The sequence below is a fragment of the Petaurus breviceps genome, unplaced genomic scaffold (genome assembly GCF_028583685.1).
Source record: "Petaurus breviceps papuanus isolate PSGF00001 unplaced genomic scaffold, PetGlider_PUasm1.0 91133, whole genome shotgun sequence".
Taxonomy (NCBI): domain Eukaryota; kingdom Metazoa; phylum Chordata; class Mammalia; order Diprotodontia; family Petauridae; genus Petaurus; species Petaurus breviceps.
The window spans coordinates 11,943,195-11,967,743 of record NW_027187419.1 but is presented as its reverse complement, the minus strand read 5'-3'; the positions used below and the strand labels follow the sequence as shown (position 1 = coordinate 11,967,743).

The 24,549-nt window shown below is 35.2% G+C and overlaps 1 protein-coding gene across 1 annotated transcript in view; it reads left to right on the top strand.

The window, feature by feature from the left end:
- The window catches only part of DDX10 (DEAD-box helicase 10), a 369,841-nt gene that overhangs the window by 226,851 nt on the left and 118,441 nt on the right, over positions 1-24,549 (top strand). The window contains exon 15 of the mRNA XM_069080286.1: positions 3,852-4,013. Coding sequence (XP_068936387.1) covers positions 3,852-4,013 — 162 coding nt within the window. The remainder of the gene's footprint in view (positions 1-3,851; positions 4,014-24,549) is intronic.

Below are 24,549 nucleotides of genomic sequence, written 5' to 3'. Positions count from 1 at the left end.
CATCAGAATAGTATAATATAGTTTTGATTGTATCAATATATTTTTCATATCCAGAGTTTCTATACATATTTTATCCTCAGGTATATAAATAATGCCCATCTAATTCTCATGTGTATCTTTCAATAAACAGTAATTATAAGATTCCATTTTATATTTTTATTTCATGACCTATAGTTTAAATTTGTATCAACTTTCCAAATTCTTATGGCAAAAAGAATAAGAAGCCAGATCAAAACCAAATCATGGTATTTGCAAGAGAAACCATAAACAAAAAGAATTTCCAAGAAGAACTTTGTTTTTTATTTCTAACCCAGAAAAAAAATTTTTTTTTAGTAATTTACCTAGAATGATATTGAATAAATAGATTAGTTAGGTAAAACTGTCATCTTAAAAATTATATTGACTTTTCCAACCCATGAACAATAAATATTACTTCAGTTATTTAGATCTGAGTTTATTTGTATGAAAAGTATTTTATGTTTATGTTCATATAGTTCCTGTGTCTTTTTTGGCAGGTACATGTTTAGCTACTTTATACTGTCTAGGTATTTTAAATGATCTAAAATAATATTGACTAATATTACTGACACAGTGCAGTTTTTCACTTTTGATTAAATCTATTTCAATTTTAACTTTGAGATCATGATTACTATCTCTATTTTTTCACATACTAAATTCTACTCCTGCCCCTTATTTTATTTTTGTGTATATCTCTCATTTTTTAAAATGTTTTCTGAAAGTGACATATTGTTGAAATCAAATTTTTAATCTGCTATTTCTGTTTTATGGCTAAATGTATCTCTTTCACATTCTGAGCTGTAATTACTTGTGTATTTTCCTCCTTCCTATTCTTCACTATCCTTCTCACCCTATTTACCCTATCCCTCCTCACTCCTCTACTTTACTTCTACCTACTACCTTGCCCTCCTATTCCTTAACCTACCCACCCCTCTAAAAGTTCCTCCCTTATCCTTTCCTCACACCCTTTCCCCTTCCCCTCATATTTATTTCTAAATTTAAAAGACTTTTATGCCCTTCTAGATACATATATGTTGCTCCCTCTTTAGCCTATTCCTGATGAGAATAAGATTCCAGCACTATTCTTCCTCCCCCCTGCTAACTTCTCCTGTATCAGTTTTTCCTTTTATAGCTCATGTTTACGAGATAATTACTCCTTTTTGTCTCTCCTTATACAGTTTTATTTTTTTAGAATCACCTCATCATACTGAGCTCAGCCCACAGCTTTCTTTGAAACTACCCAAATAATGACAACCATAAGAGCACTGCTAATATTTTCACATATATGAAGTAAACAATTTAACCTTATTGAGTCCCTTATAACTGATCTTTAATGTTTACCTTATATTTCTCCTGGATGTTTTGTGTCTCATTTTCCCTTAATTTCAGGGGGTTTTGTCACAAAAAACTTAGTCTTTGAGTTCGTTAAATATCCTTTTCATTCAGGATTATACTTAACTTTGTTGACTATGACTAAGTTACCCTTTGTTATAACCCTAGTTCTTTTGCTCTACAAAATATAGTGTTTCAAGATCTACAGGCCTTCAACATAGTAGCTACTAGGTCTTGTGTAATTCTTCTTGTAGCTCTATGATATTTAAATTGTTTTTTTTCTTCTTGCTTCCAATATTTCCTCCTTAACCTAGGAGTTTTGAAATTTGACTATGATATTCCTGTAAGTTTTCCTCCTGGGATCTCTTTCAAGTTGTTATCAGTGGATTTTTTTCTATTGCTACTTTGACTTCTTGTAGTAGAACTTCAGGAAACCTGAATTTTCCTTGATAATTTCTTATAATATTGTATCAAGATTCTTTTTTTAAATTGTAACTTTCTGGTAGTCCAACTGTTATTATTATTTCTCCTTGATCTGTTCTCTAGATTGGTTATTTTTCTGATGAGATGTTCTTTTGTTGTTTTATGATTTCTTTGTGTCTTAGAATGTCATTAGGTTCCCCTTGTCTTATTCTAATTTTTGAAGAATTATTTTCTTCCTTAAGTTTTTGATTCTCATGTCCAGTTGGTTGACTTTCTTTTCATAATTTTCTAGATTTTCTTGGATTGCTCTTATTTTCTTCTAATTTTTCCTCATTCTCCCTTATTTGGTCTTTAAAGTCCTTTTTAAGTTCTTCCAAGAACTTTTTTGTGCTTGGGACCACTTGATATTTCTCATTGAAAAAATAGTGGCTTTTTTTTTTTAGCTCTGTTATCTTCCTCTGAATATGAACCCAGATCTTCCATATCCCCATAGTGATTATCTATGGTTGGCTTCTATCTCCTTTGCTTACTCAGTTTTATTTGTTTGTTTGTTTTTAGCAGCTATTAGTGTAATCAGGTTGTAGTCCTCAGGTATGGGGAATGAGAGCCCAAGCCTCAGGTCTTTCTTACTCTTATTTTCTAAGGTTTGTCTTAGGGCCCCACCCTAGGTTCTTCTCTCCACTTGTAAGCCACAGCTAGGGCCCCCAGTCACAGGGTCCCGCAAATGATCTTGCTTCCTGCAGTTCCTTAGGTGGCTGCAAACTACAATTGTCCTGCTCTGGAACTGAAACCAGGGACTCTGCTGTCCTGTAAATGGACACAGCCAACAGGGTACTGTACTCACCAGGTGTGTGCTAGCTCCTTCTCCCTGCAGCCATAACTCAGGATGTGTTTGGTGTTCCTTGACAGTGGAAAAAGGTCTTTTGGTTTTCTCCTACTCAGGGGTCAGATCCCCATACTGTCTGCAAAATGAAAGTTTCTAAGGTCCAGGCTGCCACTCAACCCAGTTGCCCCCAGGGCTTATTGTTTGTTGATTCTGCAGAGTTGGTCTGGTAGTGTTTGTACTTCACTCTGGTCAAACCTCTGCTCCCTGGAGGTCAGGACATTCTTGGGGTCTTCTCAGATTGTTTTAGGAGGACAACTGCTTTACCCTGGGTTTATTTCTGCTGTTCTTAGGCAATGTTCTGTCTTTATTTTTTAATGGAGGAAATATGGAGAGCTGAATGTTTTCTGATCTACTCTGCCATCTTCTCAGAATCTTCTCCAGGACCCATTGTAATAACTAATGAATTTTATGTAATTCTTGAGTTGACTACTGCTTTTCTTAAATGCTGCACGGAACAAAAAAAATATTCCCCTCTGAAGATCAGGTTCTGTAGTATACTGAAATGGTAAACTTCAGAGATCATTCTTTTTATGTATAACTAGCATAAAACATTTTTAAAAGGGAGAAAAAATCTTTGTCTTTGAATGTTAAGATTTATTTGTTGCTAGTAGGAGCTCTGTGTCATGGACTTGACCTAAAATACTGGCCTCACCTCAATCTTTTGCCATGTGGTGTCAAAATAAGGGTCTTGTTCAGTCACTAAAATTTTTCATTATGCACCATTGGGTAATACCTAGCTTTGTGCTCTTTTTGATGAGATGTTCAGCCTTGATATACTTCATACTTAAGTATTGCATAATTTACAGAGGTTAGAGAATACCAAAATTGAAAGAGATAGCATTGACTGTCATTCTGCATGTATATGCGAATATCCTTTAAAATATCACCAATGAGTAGTTACCTACTCTTTGTTTGAAGGTCTTTAGCCAGGAGCTTATTCCTGCATCATTCTCCTATTTTCGAATAGCTGTAATTGGTAAGAAATTTTTTTCTTTACATGTGTCCTAAATCTCCTTCTTTCCAACTTTCATCTAGTTCTGTCCTCTAGGGCCAAGCAGGTGTACAGAAAGTTTAAGAAACAAAGGTATTATGGCAAAAATTGTGTATTTGTTTATATTCATATTTTAGTTTGAATTAATGGTTGTCATGCTGAATGATAAAGTATATGGATATCTTCTCTTTGAATTAACAGTTAGTTCAGCAGTGGCCGCCTATACAGAAATCCAGCGTGAACAAAATAGAGGAAGAGGATGAGGGTGCCGGCATCAACTTGGAGAAAGCAAAGGAAAGACTGCAAGAAGAGGACAAATTTGACAAAGAAGAATACAGAAAGAAAATTAAAGCAAAGCATAGGGTAAACCCTGCATTTTATTTTTAAAAATTTTATTTACAAATTTTGTTTTTATCTTTTCTTATTCCTGTATATGTTACTTCCCCTAGCCTTCCCACAAGCACTCTGAGTACCATTCCTACTAACAAAAAATAAGAAAGAGGGGAAAAAAATAGCAGTTTAGTAAAACTAGCACAAAGCTGACAGTATATGAAAATGTTTCATCTGCAAAGAAGGAAAGGAAATAAAAATCTTTTTCTGTTCTGCAGAACCAAGTTTGATCATTATAGTGTCACAGAATTCAGTTTTAGGTTTTTGTTCTTTGCATTTCCATCGTTATACTGTAAAAACCCTTCTTTTCTAATAAATATTAACAGAAATTGACCTTGAATGAGTCAGTTTCCCACCCTTGATCTCAATTTTCTCATCAATAAAATGAAGGTATTGAATTAGTTGTCTTGTAAAGTTCCCTCCAGCTCTAAATCTGTGGTCTTCTAATCATCTGAATATACTTAAGTGTTGATATTAAGTTATGAAAATTCACCATGTCAAAGATTTAAGTTATCTCAAGTATTTTTGACATGGGTTGCTTAGATTATACCAAATTTCTTTGCAATAAAACTGACAGGGTCCTATGTAGTTCTTCTTAATAGACACAGTTCTCAAAGCACATTAAGCATTTCTTTCTTTACAGAAATCCTTGTATGTACTATATACTTCTTCCCTTTCTTAAACAGCCTGAACTGAATTGGACTGATTACTCATCCCAGCATTAGCGTCCAAAATTAGTTTATTTTTAAAAATAAAGGTTAATAATGCTCCCTTGTTTTTTTTAGTTGTATCCTTCTTATCTAGATGGAATGACATATGATTACTTCCTTGATAGTATAGTATAATCTAAGTATATTATACCTTTAGGCATGTTGTATTTAGGCTTGCCTCAGATGATTTTTTTTTGCTTTTTATTCTCATGAATGTTCAATGTAGATAAATGTAGGTTAATGCATTAGTAACAGTTTTGAAAAGGGTAGTCAGTGCTTATGACCTGGTAATCATTATTAATCACTTCAATAGTTTTGGAATTCTTGATTTTATCAGTATGACAGCCCTTGAGAATTGATCACTGCAGGCAACCTGATAATAATGAGCATTTCTTAAGATAGGTAGATTGATCATTCATTAATAAGCATAGTCAATCACTGGTCCAATATTTAACTCCAGGGATTGTGCTGTGCTAGCATTGCCTCTGAGAATCGTTCATGAATTCCACAATATGAAGAGGCATATTTAGTGGAAACAAACACACACACACACACACACACACACACACACACACACGTACATGTAGATGTATATGTGTGTATGTATGTATGTACATGTATGCATTGTTTCTGGAAAATGCTAAGTTGATATAATTTCATAGCTCAAAATCGAACAAAATATTTGTCGCCAAATCAAGAGGGGCATTGAAAAGAGAAAATATTATCTTGCTCTTTTACAAAATTAGTGTTAACTCCATCTGTAATTTTTTTGTCTTATCTTTTTTGTTTGTTGCAACTCAAAAATGATGTGATAAAACTAGTATAGGACTATATAGGTAGATCTGTTTGGGGGCTGATACAGGAGACCTGGAAATTGGTAATGAATGAATATATTTGTTGATCTAAGGGAATGGTAGAAATGGATTCAAAGAAAGAGTTCAAAGAAATGTATAAATGGCAGTTTCTATAAGTATTTATTAGGAAAAACTTGGATGTACCTTACTCAGAAGGGTAAGATTTTGTCTTTCCATATTACTCTGTGCTTCTCTTTACAATAGAATATTATTATTGTAACAGTGATAATTATCAACACTTCTTATATCATATAATACTTCTTATTATAGTCAGCAAACATGTTGTGCCAGGCTCTGTAGTAAGTGCTGGGGACACAAATAGAGACAATAGATAGTCTTGGATCTCAAAGAGCTAAGGGTCTCATGGGGAAGGGGGTATCAGTGCAAATGACTCTGTAAAAACAAGCTATATATAGGATAAATTGCAAGTAATCAACCCCAGAATTAAGAGAAATCAGTAATGGTTTCCTGTAGAAAGTGGAATTTAAGTTCAGACTTGAAGGAAGGCAGGAAGTAAAGATGAATAAGGAGAGCATTCTATACATGGAGGACAGCTGTTAAAAATTCTGAGGTTGTTGAGAGATGGAATTTCTCATTTGAGGAACAACAAGGAGGTTAGTATCGCTGGATTGCAGAGTATATGGTGGGGAGGCAGGAGTTGTAAAGTGTAAGAATACTGGAAAGGTTAGGGGTACAGGTTATAAATGGTTTTGCATGCCAAACAGAGCATTTTATATTTGATCCTGGAGGCGATAGGGAAACACTGGAGCCATGACACAGCCAGACTTGCACTTTAGGAAGATCATTGATCATTTAGGAAGATAGGCTAAATGGAGGATGGACTGGAATGGGGAAAGATTTGTGTTAGTGAGACCAACATGGACACTCTTTCAACAGTGTAGTTATGAGTTGATAAGGGCCTGCATAATGGTGTCAGAGGAGACAGGGGGGCATATATGAGATATGTTATAATTTATAACCTAAAATTTTGCTTGAGATATAAAGAGTAATTTTGAAATGTACAAATATTATATAAACATTACCAAGAAAATGCATGATTGAAAAAAAATGGGCCAGTTAAATTGTAAAAAGAGTTATTGGTAAGTTTAGTTGGAGTATTAACTAGTCTCTGGTAATTGTTAAAAGCACTATAGCAATGGCTTCTTAACCCTATTTTTGAAAGTATAGTAAAGTAAAATACTAATATGCCAAACTTGACCCTGATGCCTATGTAGCTTCAGATAGCACAGAATAGTATTTATACCTTTTCATTTCTCATTTATTTTTTCACCCTATACTAAGAAGTTGTTAACGGATAAGACACTCAAGGATTTTATAGAAAATAAGTCCTTCTTTGCGTAATCCTAGTGCCTGACTTTGTAAGTTTTAAGATGAACAGGCTGCCCACTTCTGTGATCATCAGTGTTCAGCTCCACCCATATTGTCCATCTGCCACTGCAAAGTCTATGGTTTAGCTTTGGGGATGGAAATGAATATAGAGAAATATACTATAAATATAGTGAATCAATCAACCTGAAATATACTAATTGCAAATTGTTAGAGACTAGAAGCAGTATTCCCTCTTTTTTTTTTTTTTTTTTTTTTACCTTTTGGAGGGCAATTGGGGTTAAGTAATTTGCCCAAGGTTACACAGCTAGTTTTTTTGTGTGGGTGTTAAGTGTCTGAGGCCGGAACCGCACGCTGGTCCTCCTGATTCCAGGGTCGGCACTTTACTCACTGCGCCACCTGGCCGCCCCTTCCCTCTTATTTTTTGTTAGTATCAAGAATGTCAAAAGGACTTTGGACTATCCACATCACTGTTTCAGTCACAAAACTCAAAACTATTATGTAATATTGTTCTTGTGTTGAAATCTAATAGCTCCAGCAACTTGCAAAATATTTGTAGTAGTTATTCTACTTATGTCCCTTTTATTTTACCATTTAAATCATGACTTAGACAAGGGGCATAAGTCAGGATATAGAGGCCTTCCTGTTATTCCTTTTCTCCAAGCTGTAGTTGGCAAAGTTAGATGCATAAGAAATATGAAACATTATATAAAATTACTGATTCCGTTTCTCCCCTCCCTTTGTTGGATGGCAGTGGTTAGGATTTGACAAGGAAATCTGAGAACTATAACGGTTTTTGGATTTATCTATACTTAATTTATATTTTTCTAGGATGATAAACGTTATAAAGATTATATATAATGTTTGATGATAGAAGGCTTTTTATTGTTCAGAAGTATTTATATGTATCATACCAACTTGATTTTATGATTTTTCATCAAAGAAAGCACCTTTTTAGGATCAAGTCAAAATGTGTAAAATATTTGTACAAATAATTATCTTGTAACTAAAATGAGGTGGCAGTAAGGGAACTTAATCTTTGTGAAAAGTGGAATATTAGAATTTATATAACGTATGCCCAATTCTAGCCATATTACTGTGCTTAGTGAGGGGGATGGGGAGAGGGAAAGAAAGAGATAAGGGGAACAGAGGGGAGGAGGGAAGAAGAGAGAGAGGGAGGGAAGGAGGGAGAAAGAGACTTAGAGAATGAGACAGAAACTGAATATTTTTTAAAAATAGGAATTTGGATTAGAAAGTTGTATCACTCTTTTTAGAGAGCTTTGCAAAGTAGAATAAGTTTTTTGTTATAATTTTCAATACTAATTAAAATACCCTTTGAAAAATCTAATGAATTGAAATCCCATTTTTACATAGTGTGCTCTAGGAACAAAACCCCCATGAAAGTAAAATTATTTAATTCATAAGTCACTCTTAAAAAAAAAAGTTGGCATAATTTATGAAGGTATTTCCTTTTGACAACATAATTTCTTTTTATATCTATCTATCTATCTATCTATCTATCTATCTATCTATCTATCTATCTATCATCTATCTATCTATAGGATTAGGTCTTTGTGATAGATACTTTTTTTTTTTTTTGGAGGGGGGAAGGTAGGGCAGTTGGGGTTAAGTGACTTGCCCAATGTCACATGACTAGTTTTTGTGTTGTGTCTGAGGCCAAATTTGAACTCAGGTCCTCCTGACTTCAGGGCCGGTGCTCTATTCACTGTGATAGATAATTTGTATGTAGGTCAAACTCACACCTGGATGTGGTACTTTAGTGGAGCACAGAGTTTGAGTATATCTAATGCAGTTTGTAGAGTTAGGCAATAGATTACCCAATAGTTTTTATTGCTCAAAGGTACTGGCATCTTTCATCATCATGGGTAGGTAATCAAATACTCAGAAATTATTGGAGGAGTTTCCATTGATCTTGAGAATTTTAGAATTCATTAGACAAGTTAAGATAGTTCTTTTTTTCCCCTGTGCAGATAAAAATATTATAGGTACTCTGTATATTTTATTGTTAATTTAAAAGGGTTGACTGGTACTTAAAGCACTTCTCATCTGAGAAGCTTCTCAGGTGAGAAGTTTGGGGGAGAAGGAACTATGGGAAGTTTGAGAAGGAATGGGGTTTGGAAGAGCAACGGTAGAGAATGGGATAGCAAGTTGATAAGGGAGGGATAATAGAATTGCCTATCAGTGGTGAGGATCCAGATGAGGTTGTATAGCATAAATATGTAGTGGGACCATTTAGAATGGTTGCCTGATTTTCTCCATCTTCATTTAGTAGAGAATGAGGGAATGATCCAAGTCTGAGGCTTGGTTGGGTGTAATCAACAATGATAGATGGGAGGTTGGGGAGAGTGGGAGAGAGAAAGGGTGACTAGAGAGGCTGTATCATGAGGTGGGAGCCAGGTTTCAGTAATAGGTAGTAGATGGAATTGATGGATGGAATGGAGAAGCAAAAGATTTGAGATGAAAGTTAGCACAGTGGAAGGGCTTAAGGATCAAATACAAAATCTTCTGTATAGTATACAAATTCCTTCATAACCTAATCTTCTCCCTTCTAGTCTTCTCACATCTTACTCCTCACTCTTTGATCCATTAACACTGGCATCTTGGTTGTTACTCAAAAAAGATACTGTTTCCCTGCTCCAGGCTTTTTCTCTGTCCCACATGCTTTCCTTCCTCATTTCTGCCTGCTAGCTTCCCTGATTTTCTTTAAGGCCCAACTAAAACTATTTTCTACAGAATGTCTTTCCCAATCCTTCTTAATTCTAATGCCTTTCCTCTCTCAGTTATTTCCTATTTTTCCTGTATATAGCTTTTTTTGTGCATATTTCTTTGCTTGTTGTCTCCCACATTACATTAAGATTTCTTTGAGGAAATCTTTTGCCTCTTTGTATTCCCAGTCTTTAACACAGTGCTTGGCACATAGTAAACAATTAATACATGTTTATTGACTGACTTTTACGTGGTAGTTGATTAATAAATATTTGTAGAGTAAGTGATTTTCTATTTCAAGTGGGTTGAAGTGGCTTTGGGGAACAAGGAGTATACCTCTTGGCCATGTAAGTCCCATTGTGTGAGGAAGTTGTGGTCCACATTAGAGAGGATGGCAAGGGAGAAAGCCAGGTGTCACGAGTCAGAAGGAAGTGGGAGAAATTTAAGAGTAACCAATTTAGAATGGAACTTAATTTATTACTCAGGTGAGTGTTCCATAGGGTTATATGGAAGTGGTGAACTGACAGGACATTGGAGGTAAGGTTAAGTTATATAACTTATGTAATATAATATTCTTATATCACCTTAAGGTTTGAAAAGAACTTTACATTTGTTATCTTTTTTGATCCTCATAACAGCTCTAAGAGGTTGAGTCTATGATCCTAGTGAAATGCTATTATTATCATCACCATCTTAAAGATTGAAAAGCTGAGGGCGGCTAAGTGGCACAGTGAACAGAGCACCGGCCCTGGAATCAGGAGGACTTGAGTTCAAATGCGACCTCAGACACTTAACACTTACTAGCCATGCTACCTTCGGCAAGTCACTTAACCCCAATTGCCCTCCAAAAAGAAAAACCGTGAATGACAAAAGTTAAATGACTTGTCCAGGGTCACACAGCCTCTGAGATAGAATTTGAATTCAGATCTTTCTAGCTCCGAGTCAGGCATTATATCCATCTATTAGCCACTTCAGGGATTAGAATAGGAGCAAGGTAGCTGTGTAAAAGAAAATTTGCTTGCTCAGGGGTTCTGAATGACAGCTATTAGGGGCTTAGAAGAGAAGGTCTTAAATTGGAGTGCTATAAATTAGCCATATGACAGCTATAGTTCCACATAGGTAGATGTTTTTTAGATGTGATCCCCAGATTCTGAATGGAATGTCAGTTTGGGGAAATCTATTTGTAATCCATAGGCTTGACTGCGGGATATCTTTTTCAGTAAAAGGAGAAAACTCATTGCCCTGCCTGCTTCCTTTCTTATCTTTGCTTTAATTGTGAACTAAAAAAAATTATCCTAATACCTCTTAAATAAATTTCAGAGGTATTAGGATAATTTAATACAAGTCTATCATTTCAAAAGAAAGCCTTAAGTTTTAAGGTGACATTAAATATAACAACCAATATTACCAACCCCTAAAACTCTGGAAACATACAAATCTATGTTACAATCTCCAGGAAACATCTCTAATTAAATGGTTTTTCTCAATAGCCTTCAAAATACAATTTTTTTTAATTGGCATTGTTTTGTTGTGAAATTTTCTATGTTTTTTTCTCCCCAGAGTTTAACGTTGTGACAGATTGTCTTTAATATTTATTTATTGCAAATGGTAGAGTATTTTAACAACGTTGTCAGCTTTTTCCTTGAGTTAACGAGGGACCTAACCACTGTTGTTTCTTTGGAAAATTTGTAATCTAAACTCTGAACAAGACTTAAAGGTTTTAGGAACACAATCCAATCTTCCTGTTGAAGAGGATTGAATGAATATTTTCATATTATGAATTACTTGTTTTTGTAAAATATAAAAAGAGATGATTTTTCTTCATTTCTCAGATCATAGTTATGACCAATACCCCCAATATATATACATAGGCAATGTTGCACCTGAAAAATAGCTCTTTTTAACATTTCATTCACAGTCTTTTTCTGCAATCTCTGCTAAACACAGTGCCTTTTACCTAATAGTGGAATTGACATAGCAGCTCTATTAAACAGATCTTGAACTTGGGTCTTGTGAAGTTAAGGACTGAAGACACCTGAGTTTCACTTACTCCAACTTTCAAATCATCATTTCTTTGTGGGTATTCAACCATATGACTGAGTCTGAGGTTATTGCCTCTGTACATTGAATTTGTTGAATGCATTCAGCCCTCTATATTTTAAAATTTTCTTGATACGTTTTGAGAGTCAGCATGATATAATGTATAGAGAGCAGGATTTGAAGCAGGGAAGACCTGAGTTTAAATCCTGCATCTGACACATACTGTCTATGTGACCCTGGCCAATTCACTTAATCTTTTAGTGTTCTAGGCAACTATACTTATGTTCATAACTAGGATCTTAGAAATAAAAATAAGATCTGAAATTTTACAAAAACAAGTAATGCGAATATAAAATTAGTAACTCAATTCCCCTTCAATAGTGAGATTGGATTATATTCCAAAAACTGTTTCATGTGATAATAATAAAAAAAGCTAACATTTGCATAATATTTACTATGTTCCAGGCACTGTGCTAAGTATGTTACAAATATTATCTCATCTGATCTTCACAACAACCCTGGGAAGTAGGTGCTATTATTTATTATCTCCATTTTAGAGATAAGGAAACTGAGGCAAACAGGCAACTTGTCTGATTTGAATTGGAGTCATCCTTAAGTCATCCTGACTTAAGTAGTCTCTGGGAATTGTTAAAAGCACTAGAACAATGGGTTCTTAACTATTTTTGAGAGTATAGTAAAGTAAAATGCTAATATACCCTACTTGACACTGATGTCTCTGTAACTTCAGATAGCGCAGAATAGTATTCAAACCTTTTCTTTTCTCATTTATTTTTTTCACCATATACTAAGAAGTTGTTAACGAAATAAGACACTCAAGGATTTTGTAGAAAATAAGGCCTTCCTTGCATAATCCTAGTGCCTGAATCCACTGCAACAGAAGGACTTTCCTTCCTTTCTCATTCTCAAAACAAATTAAATCACAGTTCCATTATCACTTTGGTTTTTAAATTTCATTTCTTTACTGTCTCTTACATTGAGTCCTTGTAATAAAGAAAAACAGTGAAGGAAAACTGACAAAATTACCACATCAGACTCACCACCTCTAAGGGGTTCTCTTTCTTTCTCTCTTCTCTAAGACCAAAATACACAACTGTTTTTACAAAAGGGTTTGTTCAAACAAATGTGGGAAATAAAATTGTCACTGTCACTTCATAAGATATGAAATACCATTGGGGTTCTTAACTTTTTTTTGCCATGGCTTTCTGGAGAAATCCATACATACCTCATAGTAATGTTTTTAAATGCATAAAATAAAATGTTAGAATTAAAAAGAAAACTAATTAATACAAGCATTTTAAAAGTTGTAGCTTAAAAAACCTGAAGGAAGTGGCCAAAAGATGACATAAGTAACTTTAATTTTCTTTCTGATACTTAACTTTGTGGTGGCAAATGCCAAATTCTGAGATAAACATAATTAGCATGATATTTCATAGGTAAGATTATTATGTAGATTTCTTTTTCACATGCCATATTAAAGAAAACTGCATTTTATAGTAGAATTAAAATTAGTGTGTTTATTATAGTGATATATGAGACAAATTTACATGCTCAAATAAGTTACTCCTTAAGCAACTACTTTTTTAAATAAAATAACCATTATTTGTTATTTTCTGTCCAAAGGATTCATATTATGTTTTTCATGAATGATATATGTCTTTGTACAACTTCTGGAGTCAAAAAAATAAAAACTGGGGTGTCCAGGTAGCACAGCGAGTAAGAGCACCAGCCCTAGTTGGGATGACCTGGGGATTGAATCCGGGCTCAGATACTTAGCACCACACCCAGAAATAACTGGCCATGTAACCTTGAGCAAGTTACTTAACCCCAATTGCTTTAAAAAAAAAAAAAAAGATAAATACTATTAGAACATTTTTCATATCCAAGTGAAAAGGTATTTTAATTTTACTTTTTGCTGTTTAACAAGATTTTCCTTTTGATAAGAACTTGCTATTCATGACAATTAAAGGCTTATCTTTTGTAATACATTATAAACTTATATTCTCATTGATTTTTAAAAATCATACACATATGAATTTCCTTAAACTCATGTTTGTCTTATTTCATACCTCTCCCAACATTGTTCCTTATTTTTCCTGTCATCATTTTTTACCTATGGGAAATGTAGTTATTTTTTACTTCAATCATAGTGTCCAAAATTCCTTTTCTTATCTATAGATTAGCTATATTAGAAGTCTTTTATGCCCTTGAAAGAATACATGAAATATTATCTTTTAAGTTTTGTATTTAGTGCTACTTAGTAAAGATGAATGAAACTTTTTCATATATTTTATCAGAATACTGGAAATGATTCTACATGTAATATGCATATTATGGTATTAAAATATGCTTCAGTTTAAATGGTTTTCATAGTTTCTAAGCTTCAGTTTTATGGTAGGTTGATCTCTGTTTCATCATCACAGAATTGCAGAGTGGGAAGGGATTTCAGAGGTCATCTAAGTCATATATACCTCTATAACACTTCTGTTTACAGCATCACCAGCAAATTCTTATTTATAATCTTTTCATTTTTGGGTAGCATTGTTAAGTTTTTTCTTACATTTGGCCTAGATTAGCCTAATTGGTTTTTATTTTTTTTTTGCTTTTTGGAGGGCAATTGGGTTTAAGCAACTTGCCCAAGGTCATACGGCTAGGTTTTTTGTTTGTGTGTGTTAAGTGTCTGAGGCCAGATCTGAACTCAGGTCCACCTGACTCCAGGGCCAGCACTCTACTCACTGTGCCACCTAGCCACCCCAGCTGATTTTTTTTTTAAACTCATTACTACTTGATGACAATTATCAAGTTACCATGACCCCTTCCCCACCACATGTTTTACAGTCTACACTTTTTTTCTTCCTTTAGCACATACATATAGGACATAGAGTGTAGATCTTTTATCATCCTAGTTGCCTTCATTTTAACACTCCGTGGTGTGACCATGGCAAAAACTACAAAAGATCGGTCATTTCCATAGACGTGAATATCATCCTTTTTCTAACATAGACTAAAATTGCTGTAGCTTTCTTGGCTGTCATACAAAAAAAAATGTTAGTTCATTGAGTTTAAAGATGACTAAAATCCCTAGATCCTTTTCGCATAGCCTACTGTTTTGCTTGTAAAGTTGATTGTGTTTTTTATATTCAAATATAGTATAGTGATAGAGAATTGACTTCAAGCCAGGAAGGCCTAGGTTCATAGCTTACCTCTGGCACAGTGGCTGAGGGAGTTCAGGCAAGTCAATTGATGTCTCTTAGGCAGCTAACTCTCTCATAAGACTCTTAAGTTGCAGAGAAGGTAGTAACCTATATTACTGGGGGGGAATTTTGTTACCTGAGAGTCCCCTGTAGTAATGAAATCACAAATTTGATTTTTATCCCTATCAGATTTAATATTTATCTGTAATACATTTTAATCTCTTCAAATTAGCCTAATGTTCCAGCCTGTCCAGATATTTTTTACTCTTAACTATCATATTAGTGTATCTCTACCAGCTTTGTGTCTTTGGCAGATTTGATAAGCTTCCCATATGTTTTTTCCAAACCATTAATAAAAAGTCTAAGCCACACAGTCCAGTCTCAGAACCATTAATAAAAAGTCTAAGCCACACAGTCCAGTCTCAGATCTTGGAACAGTCTACTGGACTCCTCCTTCCAAGTTAATGCTGAACCATGAATGCTACTATTCAAGTCCAATCATTTGACCTAGCTGTGAAGCTACCTTGTGTAGCATGATTCAGTGAAAAGAATGATGAATTTGGAGCTGGAAGACCTGAGTTTGAGTTATGCTCCCCTCATTTACTTCCTGTGTGACCTTAATTCATTGTAGTTCTCCAGCTTTTATTAGTTTCTACATCTGTAAAAATCAGGGTATCAGGCTATAATATAGGTACGTGATCTTTTTTGTGTCATGGACCCTTTGGTAGGTGGTAAAACTTTTAGACCCCTTCTCAGAATGTTTTTTTAAGAAAATGTAAGCATAAAATAAAATATATAAATTTACAAGGGAAACCAATTGTGTTAAGATACAGTTTTATATATATACCTAGCATATATGTCCTCTAAGAAAGTTTTGAGCACCAAATCTGTGATTCTCTTCTCTAATCCATATCTTTTCCACAGTAATAATATGGAAAGACTTTTTCAAAAGGGTTACTAAAGTATATTGGATTTTGATTCAGGGCAATTTTTTTTTTTAATATTTGCACCTTGAATTTGATCTTTATGATTCTTAGGATCATAGATTCACATCTGAAAAGGGCCTTGGTGGTCTTCAATCCAACTCCCTCATTTTACAGAAGAGAAGCTGAGGCCCCAGAATGTTAAAGTACCCTTGCTCAAGGTCACGCAGGCAGTAAGTGGCAGCACTAGAATTTGAACTCAGGGTCTCTGACTTCAGGACCTGTGTTCTTTCTACTGCACCATACTGCCTCCACGTTTTCTTAAAGGTTGAAGAGATCTGCACATTTTCATTTGAGATTACTCTCAGTTAATTTGGAGGGGATGAAGCAAAATTTGTATCTCGAGTATCGGTGTCTTGGAGCTCCCTTTTTGTGAAAGCCCTTTCACTAGTGCAGATCATTTTTATCTTATAGTCTGAGAAATTCCTGGGTCACTGAGAGATTGAACTGACTTGTTATGAAATTAAAGTCAGGACTAGAACCCAGGTATTCCAGATTCTGAGACCAGCCCTCTACTCATAGCTCACACGTTGTCTTTCTTTGTTTCTCTCTTGTCTGGATCATTTGGTTTGTTAACAACTACCTGCTTTTCTGCCTTTGCTTGTTTTTCTTGTTCAGTAGTGCTCTCACCACAGTTCCAGGAAGCTACAGGAGCTTTTGTAGCCCAGTTAACAAAATTGTTTTATAGATTAGGAAACTTAATTAGGTAGGTTAACTGATTTACTCAAATAAAAGGTTTAGAATTTATAGCTACTTAGTTGCTAGACTGTTGCTTGCACTTGTGGGACTTGAACTTCACTATAGCCCAAAGAAGCCTAGAGATTTTTCTTGCTTCCTCATCCCTCTATAGGCTTCCTGCTTTGTGCTTCTTGCCCACTTACCCAACCCCCCCAACTATTCCCTTGACATAGAGACACCCAGCATGGTTGGGGGGGGGGGGGGGTAGCTTTGCCTGGGGACTGAGAGTGACCCTTTTTTTCCCTTTCTTTATCAAAAGCAATAAGAAACAGAATCATGGGAAATAATTCTTTTTACTTCTAAGAACTATCAGTAAACAGTAAAGGTAAAACAATAGTATTTTATAGAGGTTGATTTCTAATAATTGAATCGTGCTTCAAAAGATGGCAATATATTTTATCACTGAAAGCTGTGGGCTTTCATGGAGTGAAAATCTACCTTGTGACATGTGGCATCATTTTTGGGTCTGATGAGTTACTGATAGTTAAGATACACTTATCTTCTTTATCTGTTGTGAAAATGGAGATGATGTTAATTATGAGATAATACCTCTTTGTCCTTTGGAATTCATTTTTAGTATTGTACCATATCTAGCTATGCACTTGGATAACATAGCCATGCAGAGGTATTGTTCCAGACTGCCTAGGTAGGGAAAGCATTTTATTAGCCTCAATATTATGACTCTCAGTTGCTGCTGCTAATAGAAAACCAGAAAAGTAACTTTTTGGAAGGAAGGTCATGCTGAGTTCACATGAAATTGAATTATCATAATCCTTTATATCTTATAGCAGAATTTGTTAGTGAAATGGTAAAGAATTAGATAAATACATACATATATGCATAGCTGTATATTTAAATAACCATTTTTTCTAACAATGGCTGAGTCATTTAACAGTTGGGTGTAGCAGGAAAATAAAGTTTAAAAGGAGAATGTATAAATATGGTGAAGAAGAAACTTTGTATTCTTGGATTCTTTGCTAGAACGTTTTTTCATTTATTTGATGCTGACAACGTTTCTACACAAATGAAAGCAAATTAATAGCATTAATTAATGGGGTAGACAGCCCACACTGATCTTCATCCTTTTTCTGCCCTCCTGTACCACTATTTCTCAGTATCTCATGATTTAACATAGGATTCTGAATTCTTGTGGTACACGTATCTTATCTCCCCAACTATTTAGTAAGCTCCACAAGGGTAGGGGGTGTGTTCTTGATTTCTCTTGCACTTAAGCACAGTGTTTGATGTCACAGTAGATTCTCAGTGAATGCTGTTGTATGGTTACCTGATTTTCTCAAAAAACAAGTAACCATGCCTTCTTTGCTAGGCAACTGCCATGTTTTTAATCCAGGAAGAAGGTATCAAATTTCTGGTAAGTTGAAGGGTGTCTCTGTGGTATCATAGATGTCATAACAGTCCTGGGATTAAGAAAACTTGGGTTCACCACCTTTTCAGGGGTGATTGGTAACAAGCCATTTAACCTCCTTGAACCTCAGTTTTCTTGTCTGTAAAGTTGGTAAAACAAGACTTGTGGAAACTACCACTTTGGGGTGTTGTGAGGTTCAAGTAAGATAATGTATTTAAAATGCTTTACACACTTTGAAGTTCTGTATAACTATCAGTTTTTATTTTTTGCATTGTGCAGACTTCTGACCTCTTCACATATTAGGAAAAAAATCAAGGGTTATTCTTACTTGGTTCTAGAAATGAAAATGATAACAATGTCTTTTTAAAACTTTTTCATTGATCTCAATACTAATAATACAATTAATGTTATTGTTATTTGTCTTATAATCTATGTCACAGTCCTTTGAGATAGGAAGGACAATGATTATCTATGCAGAGGAAGAAAGAAGCTTAGAGATGTTAAATGACTTACCTGAAATCACACAACTGATGTAAACTACAAGAAGTCAGGATAACCTAGGTCTTTGGCTAAGTCCAGTGACCAAAGTTTTGTCACTGGACTTTTGGGAGAGTCAGGAAGGGAGTCTTGCATTGTTTCCTTTAGTCTATTTATTTCATCTATATACACACACACACACAGGTGTGTGTGTGTGCGTGTGCACTATGTAATACACACTCAAATTATGAAGAGTAGTATAACAATGAAAAAAAAAAGTATTGCTGTATTTGTGGTACCTATTGATTGATGTGAACTTAAATTGTATCTCTGAACCACTTTGGTAATTGAGCTCCTAGGAGGGAGGCTTTTAGTGAGCCATGCCTCACTGAAAGTATTTGTGTTAATACCTCAAATAGGAATAATAGGAAGGGAGATGGAAGTTCTCTCCTTCCTGCATGATAGAGAGCTTAGACCCTCGCGATAGTGGCAGGACTTCTTTGTGTCCCTCTGTATGGCCTAGATGTCTGTTACTCTAAAAGATCTTCTAGCTGTGCCAAGGCAAATCTGGAGTAGATTGAGTGTCCCCATTGAGTGAGGAAGGAGAAATTCGTGATCTTATAATGCAATTCAAAATTTATACAGTTTTCTTCCTTGAAAATTAAGAACTCAGACAAGTACTTTCTTCTACAACATCAATGGAGTATTGTACCTTGAAATTTGATTTTCTTTTTTCTTGTCTCCTGTGATTTTTGATTTTCATTATTGAATTTAATGCTTTCCTTATAGTTAATCATTTGTAGCATAGCAGAACTAAAGGTGAAATATTGCCCTCATTTTTGTGTATGAAGTAGCTCCTTATGGCAAACCCTCCTTGAAAACCAAATAGAAAAATAAAGATCTTGAGCAATTTGGCAAATTAAAATTATGAGATAGGGTGAAAACTCAACTTTGTTTTTTAATCACCCTTCATTAAATCATTGGTCTACATAGCATGAAATAAGAATCAATTAAAATGAAATCCTTTGGTTATACTTTGTTCCTTTGTTGTCTTCTATTCACTTCAGAAATCTTATCCTTCTTTTCTATTTTCCTTTGTTTTTACTGTTGATTTGCTCCTCTGTGCTTATCCCAGTGCCTAAAACATACTTGGTGCTTAAGAAATTCATATTGATTGACTAACTTTTCTTTCATTTTTGAAGAAATAGAATTAGAAATAGAATTTCTAACACAGTAAAATTATGTTTCTCACCCCCTTCCCCTGCCACACACACTGTAGTCATCTTTATTACCATAATATCATTTTGATATCATTCTTTCCTTTTCACTTTTGTGTGCTACTCTAAATGTGTATGTTAATGTTTTATCTTTCTATTTTTCAAAAATAATAAGTTCATTATGGATGATCAAAAACTTCAGTAGAGCAAATTATTGGCTAAAACCACAGACCTAGTAAAGAAATTACTTGGAATATGGGTGACATAGAGAAGCGACATAAAAGAGATGCTAGAGTTGAAATCAGGAACACTTGGGTTCAGGTTCTACATTAGACATATAATGGCACATGACCTATCCTTTGACTCCATGGCAACTCTCTAAGATTTTCAGTTATAGACAAATTGCCAATCTACCTTGATAGAGTGAGTGAGTTCCCACATTGGAGTTTGTTATGCCAGTGAAATCACAGGTCCAAAAAAATATGGTATATACATATTTGAGAAGTGATGAATTTGTCAGTTTAATCGGTGATGAGGAAACTTTTGATCTGCCTTTATTTTAAAAAGAGAAAAATATTGAAAAGGCAAATTTGAACTAGGAATTTTTGTTAAAACCTAACCTGGCAAATATGCTCTATCTTTGAAATGATTAGAGGCAGTCGATGTACATAAAGCACTGAGTCTAGAATCATGAAAATCTGGCCTCAGACTCTTACTGATTTTGTGACTGTTGGGTAGGTCATTTAACTTATCTTTGCTTCAGTTTCCTCAGCTCTAAAATGAGGACAGTAATAACTCCTATCTTGCTGGATTGTTGTGAGAAGCGAATAATATTTGTAAAAAAGCATTTAGCGCAGTTACTGCCTAGCACAAAGTAGGAGCTATATAAATGCCTGTTCTCTTCTCCCTGTCCTCTCCCCCTCCCCATTATGAGAGTAGAAGTTTATCTAAGAAATTCTTTATATTTTTACAAAGAGTCTTCATGATTATGATCATATTGACAAGTCATTCTTGGGGAACTTGGAAGAGGACCAGTTATTGAAGAATTACTGGGGAGATTTGCATAATTAAAATGGTTGCTAATAATTTTTCCTCTTACAGGAGAGTAGCTCAGATTAATTAGTCAATGTCCAAAAGTACCTTTAAAGTGCTGAATATTATTAATAATAAAAGAAGCAAGGACATTGTTTGGCTAAATATATTTATGAGATGAAAATGTGACTTGTGAACTGGTGTAACTTAATGAATTTTCTGTGGGGATGGTAAAGTGCTGATGATCTGAAGTAATATTGTTCTAGAGACTAGGTCATAGAAAATAAAACTACAGACTGAATTAATACAATAATTATATACTTTGAAGTTTGCAAAATGTTTTATATACATTATAAAGGTGAAATACATTTGAGTCCCACAAGAGCCCTTTGTAATAGACATTAGCCCCATTTTTACAGTTGCAGAAAATGAGGCTTCGAGTCAGTTCAGTCATTGCACTGGGGATAGATACAGTGAAAGGCAAAAGACAGTTCCTTCCCTCAAAGAGCTCGCAGCCTAATGAGAGAGATAAACAAATGGGTACAGACAAGTTATATACGGGATAAACTAGAAATAGTCAACAGAGAGAAAGCACTAACTTTAGGGGGAAAGGTTCAAAGACTTCCTGTAGACAATAGGATTTTTATTGGGACTTGAAGGAAGCAGGGAAGTAGGAAGGCAGAGATGAGGGGAAAATTATTGGAGTCAGGAGATGTATTGTTTTATTTGAAGAGCAGTAAGGAGTCCAGTGTGACTGGATTGCAGGGTACAGAGTCAGGGAAATGTGGTTTGGTTTAAGAGAGTTGTTGGTGGTGAGATTAGGTTAGAATGGACTTTGAATACCAAACAAAGGTTTTATGTTTTGATCCTGATTGATGTTTTGATTCCCCGGAATTTATTGAATAGTGAGGGTGATATGACCCGAGCTTCTGGAAAATAACTCTTAACAGCAGTGTGGAAGGTTGATTAAATGGGGAGATTGTCACAGCCAGATTTGCTGTAGTCCAGGCTTATACCATAGTGTCAGTGGAAAAAAGGGGGTACATTCTAGAAATATTGCAAAGGTGAAATTGACAGACTGGCAATAGATTGGATATTGGAAGAGTAAGAGAGGTTGAAGATAAAAACTGTGTGTGAACCTGAGAGATAGGTAGAGGGCCCTTGATAGTAGTAATAGGGAAGTTTGGGGGGGGGGGGCAGTATTTTTGGAGGAAAGATATTGAGTTCATTTTTGTTCATATTGAGTTTAAGAGATTTACAGGCCAACCAGTTCGAGATGTCTAATGTGTAGCTGGTGATGTGAGTCTAGATGTCAGCAGAGTAGGGCTGGATAAACAGATTTGAGAGGTTAAGTGACTTCATTGTTACCCAAGTAATACTTATTGGAGACAAGATTTGAACCCACGTTTTTTAGACTCCAATTCCAGCATTGTCTTCACTGTGCCACGCTGCTTAAATCATAAATTTTCACTGGCTACTTGGCCCGAAAAAAATGGAAGGCCTATGTCAAAATACTGTGCTTAACTTTTTGGTCTATATATCTTAGTACAATAAATTTTACACAGTTCAAAATATTTAAGAGGTAGGGCAATAGGCAGCAAGCATTTATTAAGTGGTTTATATGCCTCAGGCACATTTGTATCTGGGATACAAATGCAAGCATAAAGACAGTCTCTGTACTAACAGAGTTTACATTCTAGTGAGGTAAGATAGCACATAAAAGGAAGCTGAAAAGTGAGGAGGTTGGTGAGGGGTTTAGAGGAGAAGGTACACATATGGGGCATAGTGGTAAAGTAAAGAGAGTCAGAAGTAGAGCCAGGAAGGGAATGAAGCATGGCTAGCTTAGGCCCATCCCTAAACTGGAGGTCCTTAGAAGTATCTTATCAGTGGGAGAAGGGGTTCAACATGATCAAGGGTTGTTCCCAGGAAAGGGGGGAATTCTGGTGGCAGACGATGAGCCTCAGAAGCACATCTGGGTGGAGAATTGAAGGAGAGGATGTGGTGTAATGGATATAGATTCAACCTTTGGGTCAGGAGCACCTGGATTCAAGTTCTGTCTCTGATTCATCAAAAGTCATGTAACCTTTCAGTGCCTTAGGCAACCAAGGTACCGAATTTCATTGGGTTTACTGATCTGCATCAATGATCACTGATGAGCTATTTAAATTTATATTGTGTGCCTAGCACTTTGTCAAGTAGTATGAGGAATTTAAAAAATATTCAATGTGATTTCTACCTCAAGCTCTTTGATGGAGCATTTGTTGTTATTGTTTGATCTTCAGATTGTACCACAATGCTTGGCACATAGTAAGAGCTTAATAAATAGGTTTTTTTTCCTTTTGGGAGGGCAGTTGGGGTTAAGTGACTTGCCCAAGGTCACACAGCTAGCTTTTGTATTAAGTGTGAGGCCAGACTTGAGCTCAGGTCCTCCTGACTCCAGGGTTGGTGCTCTATTCACTGTGCCATCTAGCCGCCCCAATGTGTTTTTTTTTCTTCCTTTCATTCACTCATTGTACCCCCAGGGCCTAGCATTCTACTAGTAAGTGCTTAAAAATGCCAAATGATAGTTATATGATTATAAACAATATTGATTAACGTGTATTATATACAGTATGATGGTGCTTTCAGAGGCTTTTTAGTGTATAGATACTCTCAGTTCTGTTACTCTGTCCCTTCTCTCTCCTTTTCCTCCCAGGACCAAACTGTTAATTCATTTGTTCTCCTCTTTCACTCCTAGCTGTTAGTTGAGTCACTTTATGTATTTTTACCCACTTCTTAATCTTTTCTTTTATATCCCTTGCTCCCATCACACTGCTTGGCATGTAAGAGGAGTTTAATATATGCCCAGTTGTCCTGTTTGCAATTATTATTATTCTACTTGCATTTTCCCTTCATGGTCTCTAATTGTAAAGTAACGCTGAACTAACGGTTGCCCCATTGGGAAAACTGCATAATCAGTTATTGTCCATATAACTAAGTCAAGATATCTTTTGTGTTTGAGAAGGGATAAAATGCATGGGCTCTGTGATAGCTATTTTCTTTGTATTTTCAAGCTGAGATACTTTTTTTTTTCTCTTCTAGTTTTATATATTTTGGAAATTTAGCAGAAAGGGAAGCATTTCAGCTTCACAGCTAGCATCACTGGAAGAGTATGAATCATGCAGTATTCTAGAAGATTATAAACTTTTTGAGGTCAAAGACCACTTCATTTTTGTCTTGTATCTCCAGTACCTAGCACACTGCCTGACAAATAGTAGATTTCTATTAAATTGTCTAATCCAATTAATACACTAGATTTAACTTTTCTCCATTATCTTCCCAGTTTCAGGAGAAATTATCTTATGCTTTACTTAGAATTACACCTATTAGTTGTTGTTTAGTCATTCAGTTGTGTCCAACTCTTGGTGACCCTATTTGGGGTTTTCGTGGCAAAGATACTAGAGTGATTTGCCATTTCCTTCTCTATTTTACAGCTGAGGAACTGAAGCAAACAGTTAAGTGACTTGCCTGGGGTAATACTGCTAGTAAGATTTGTGGTCAGATTTGAACTCAGGAAGATGAATTTTTCTGACCTCAGGCCCATATCCTCTGAGCCACCTAGCTGCCCCATGACACTGGTTAGTGACCTATTATTTAAATCAGAAATCCAGCAAGTTTACTTATAAAGAATGTTAGGAAGCTTTTGTTATCCCACTTTTACAGAAAAGGACACTAATATGCAGAAACATTAAGTAACCTGCCTAAGATTATACTTTTATTAAATAGTAGAGCCATTATTAGAATATTTTACTTTAGAATACTCATTT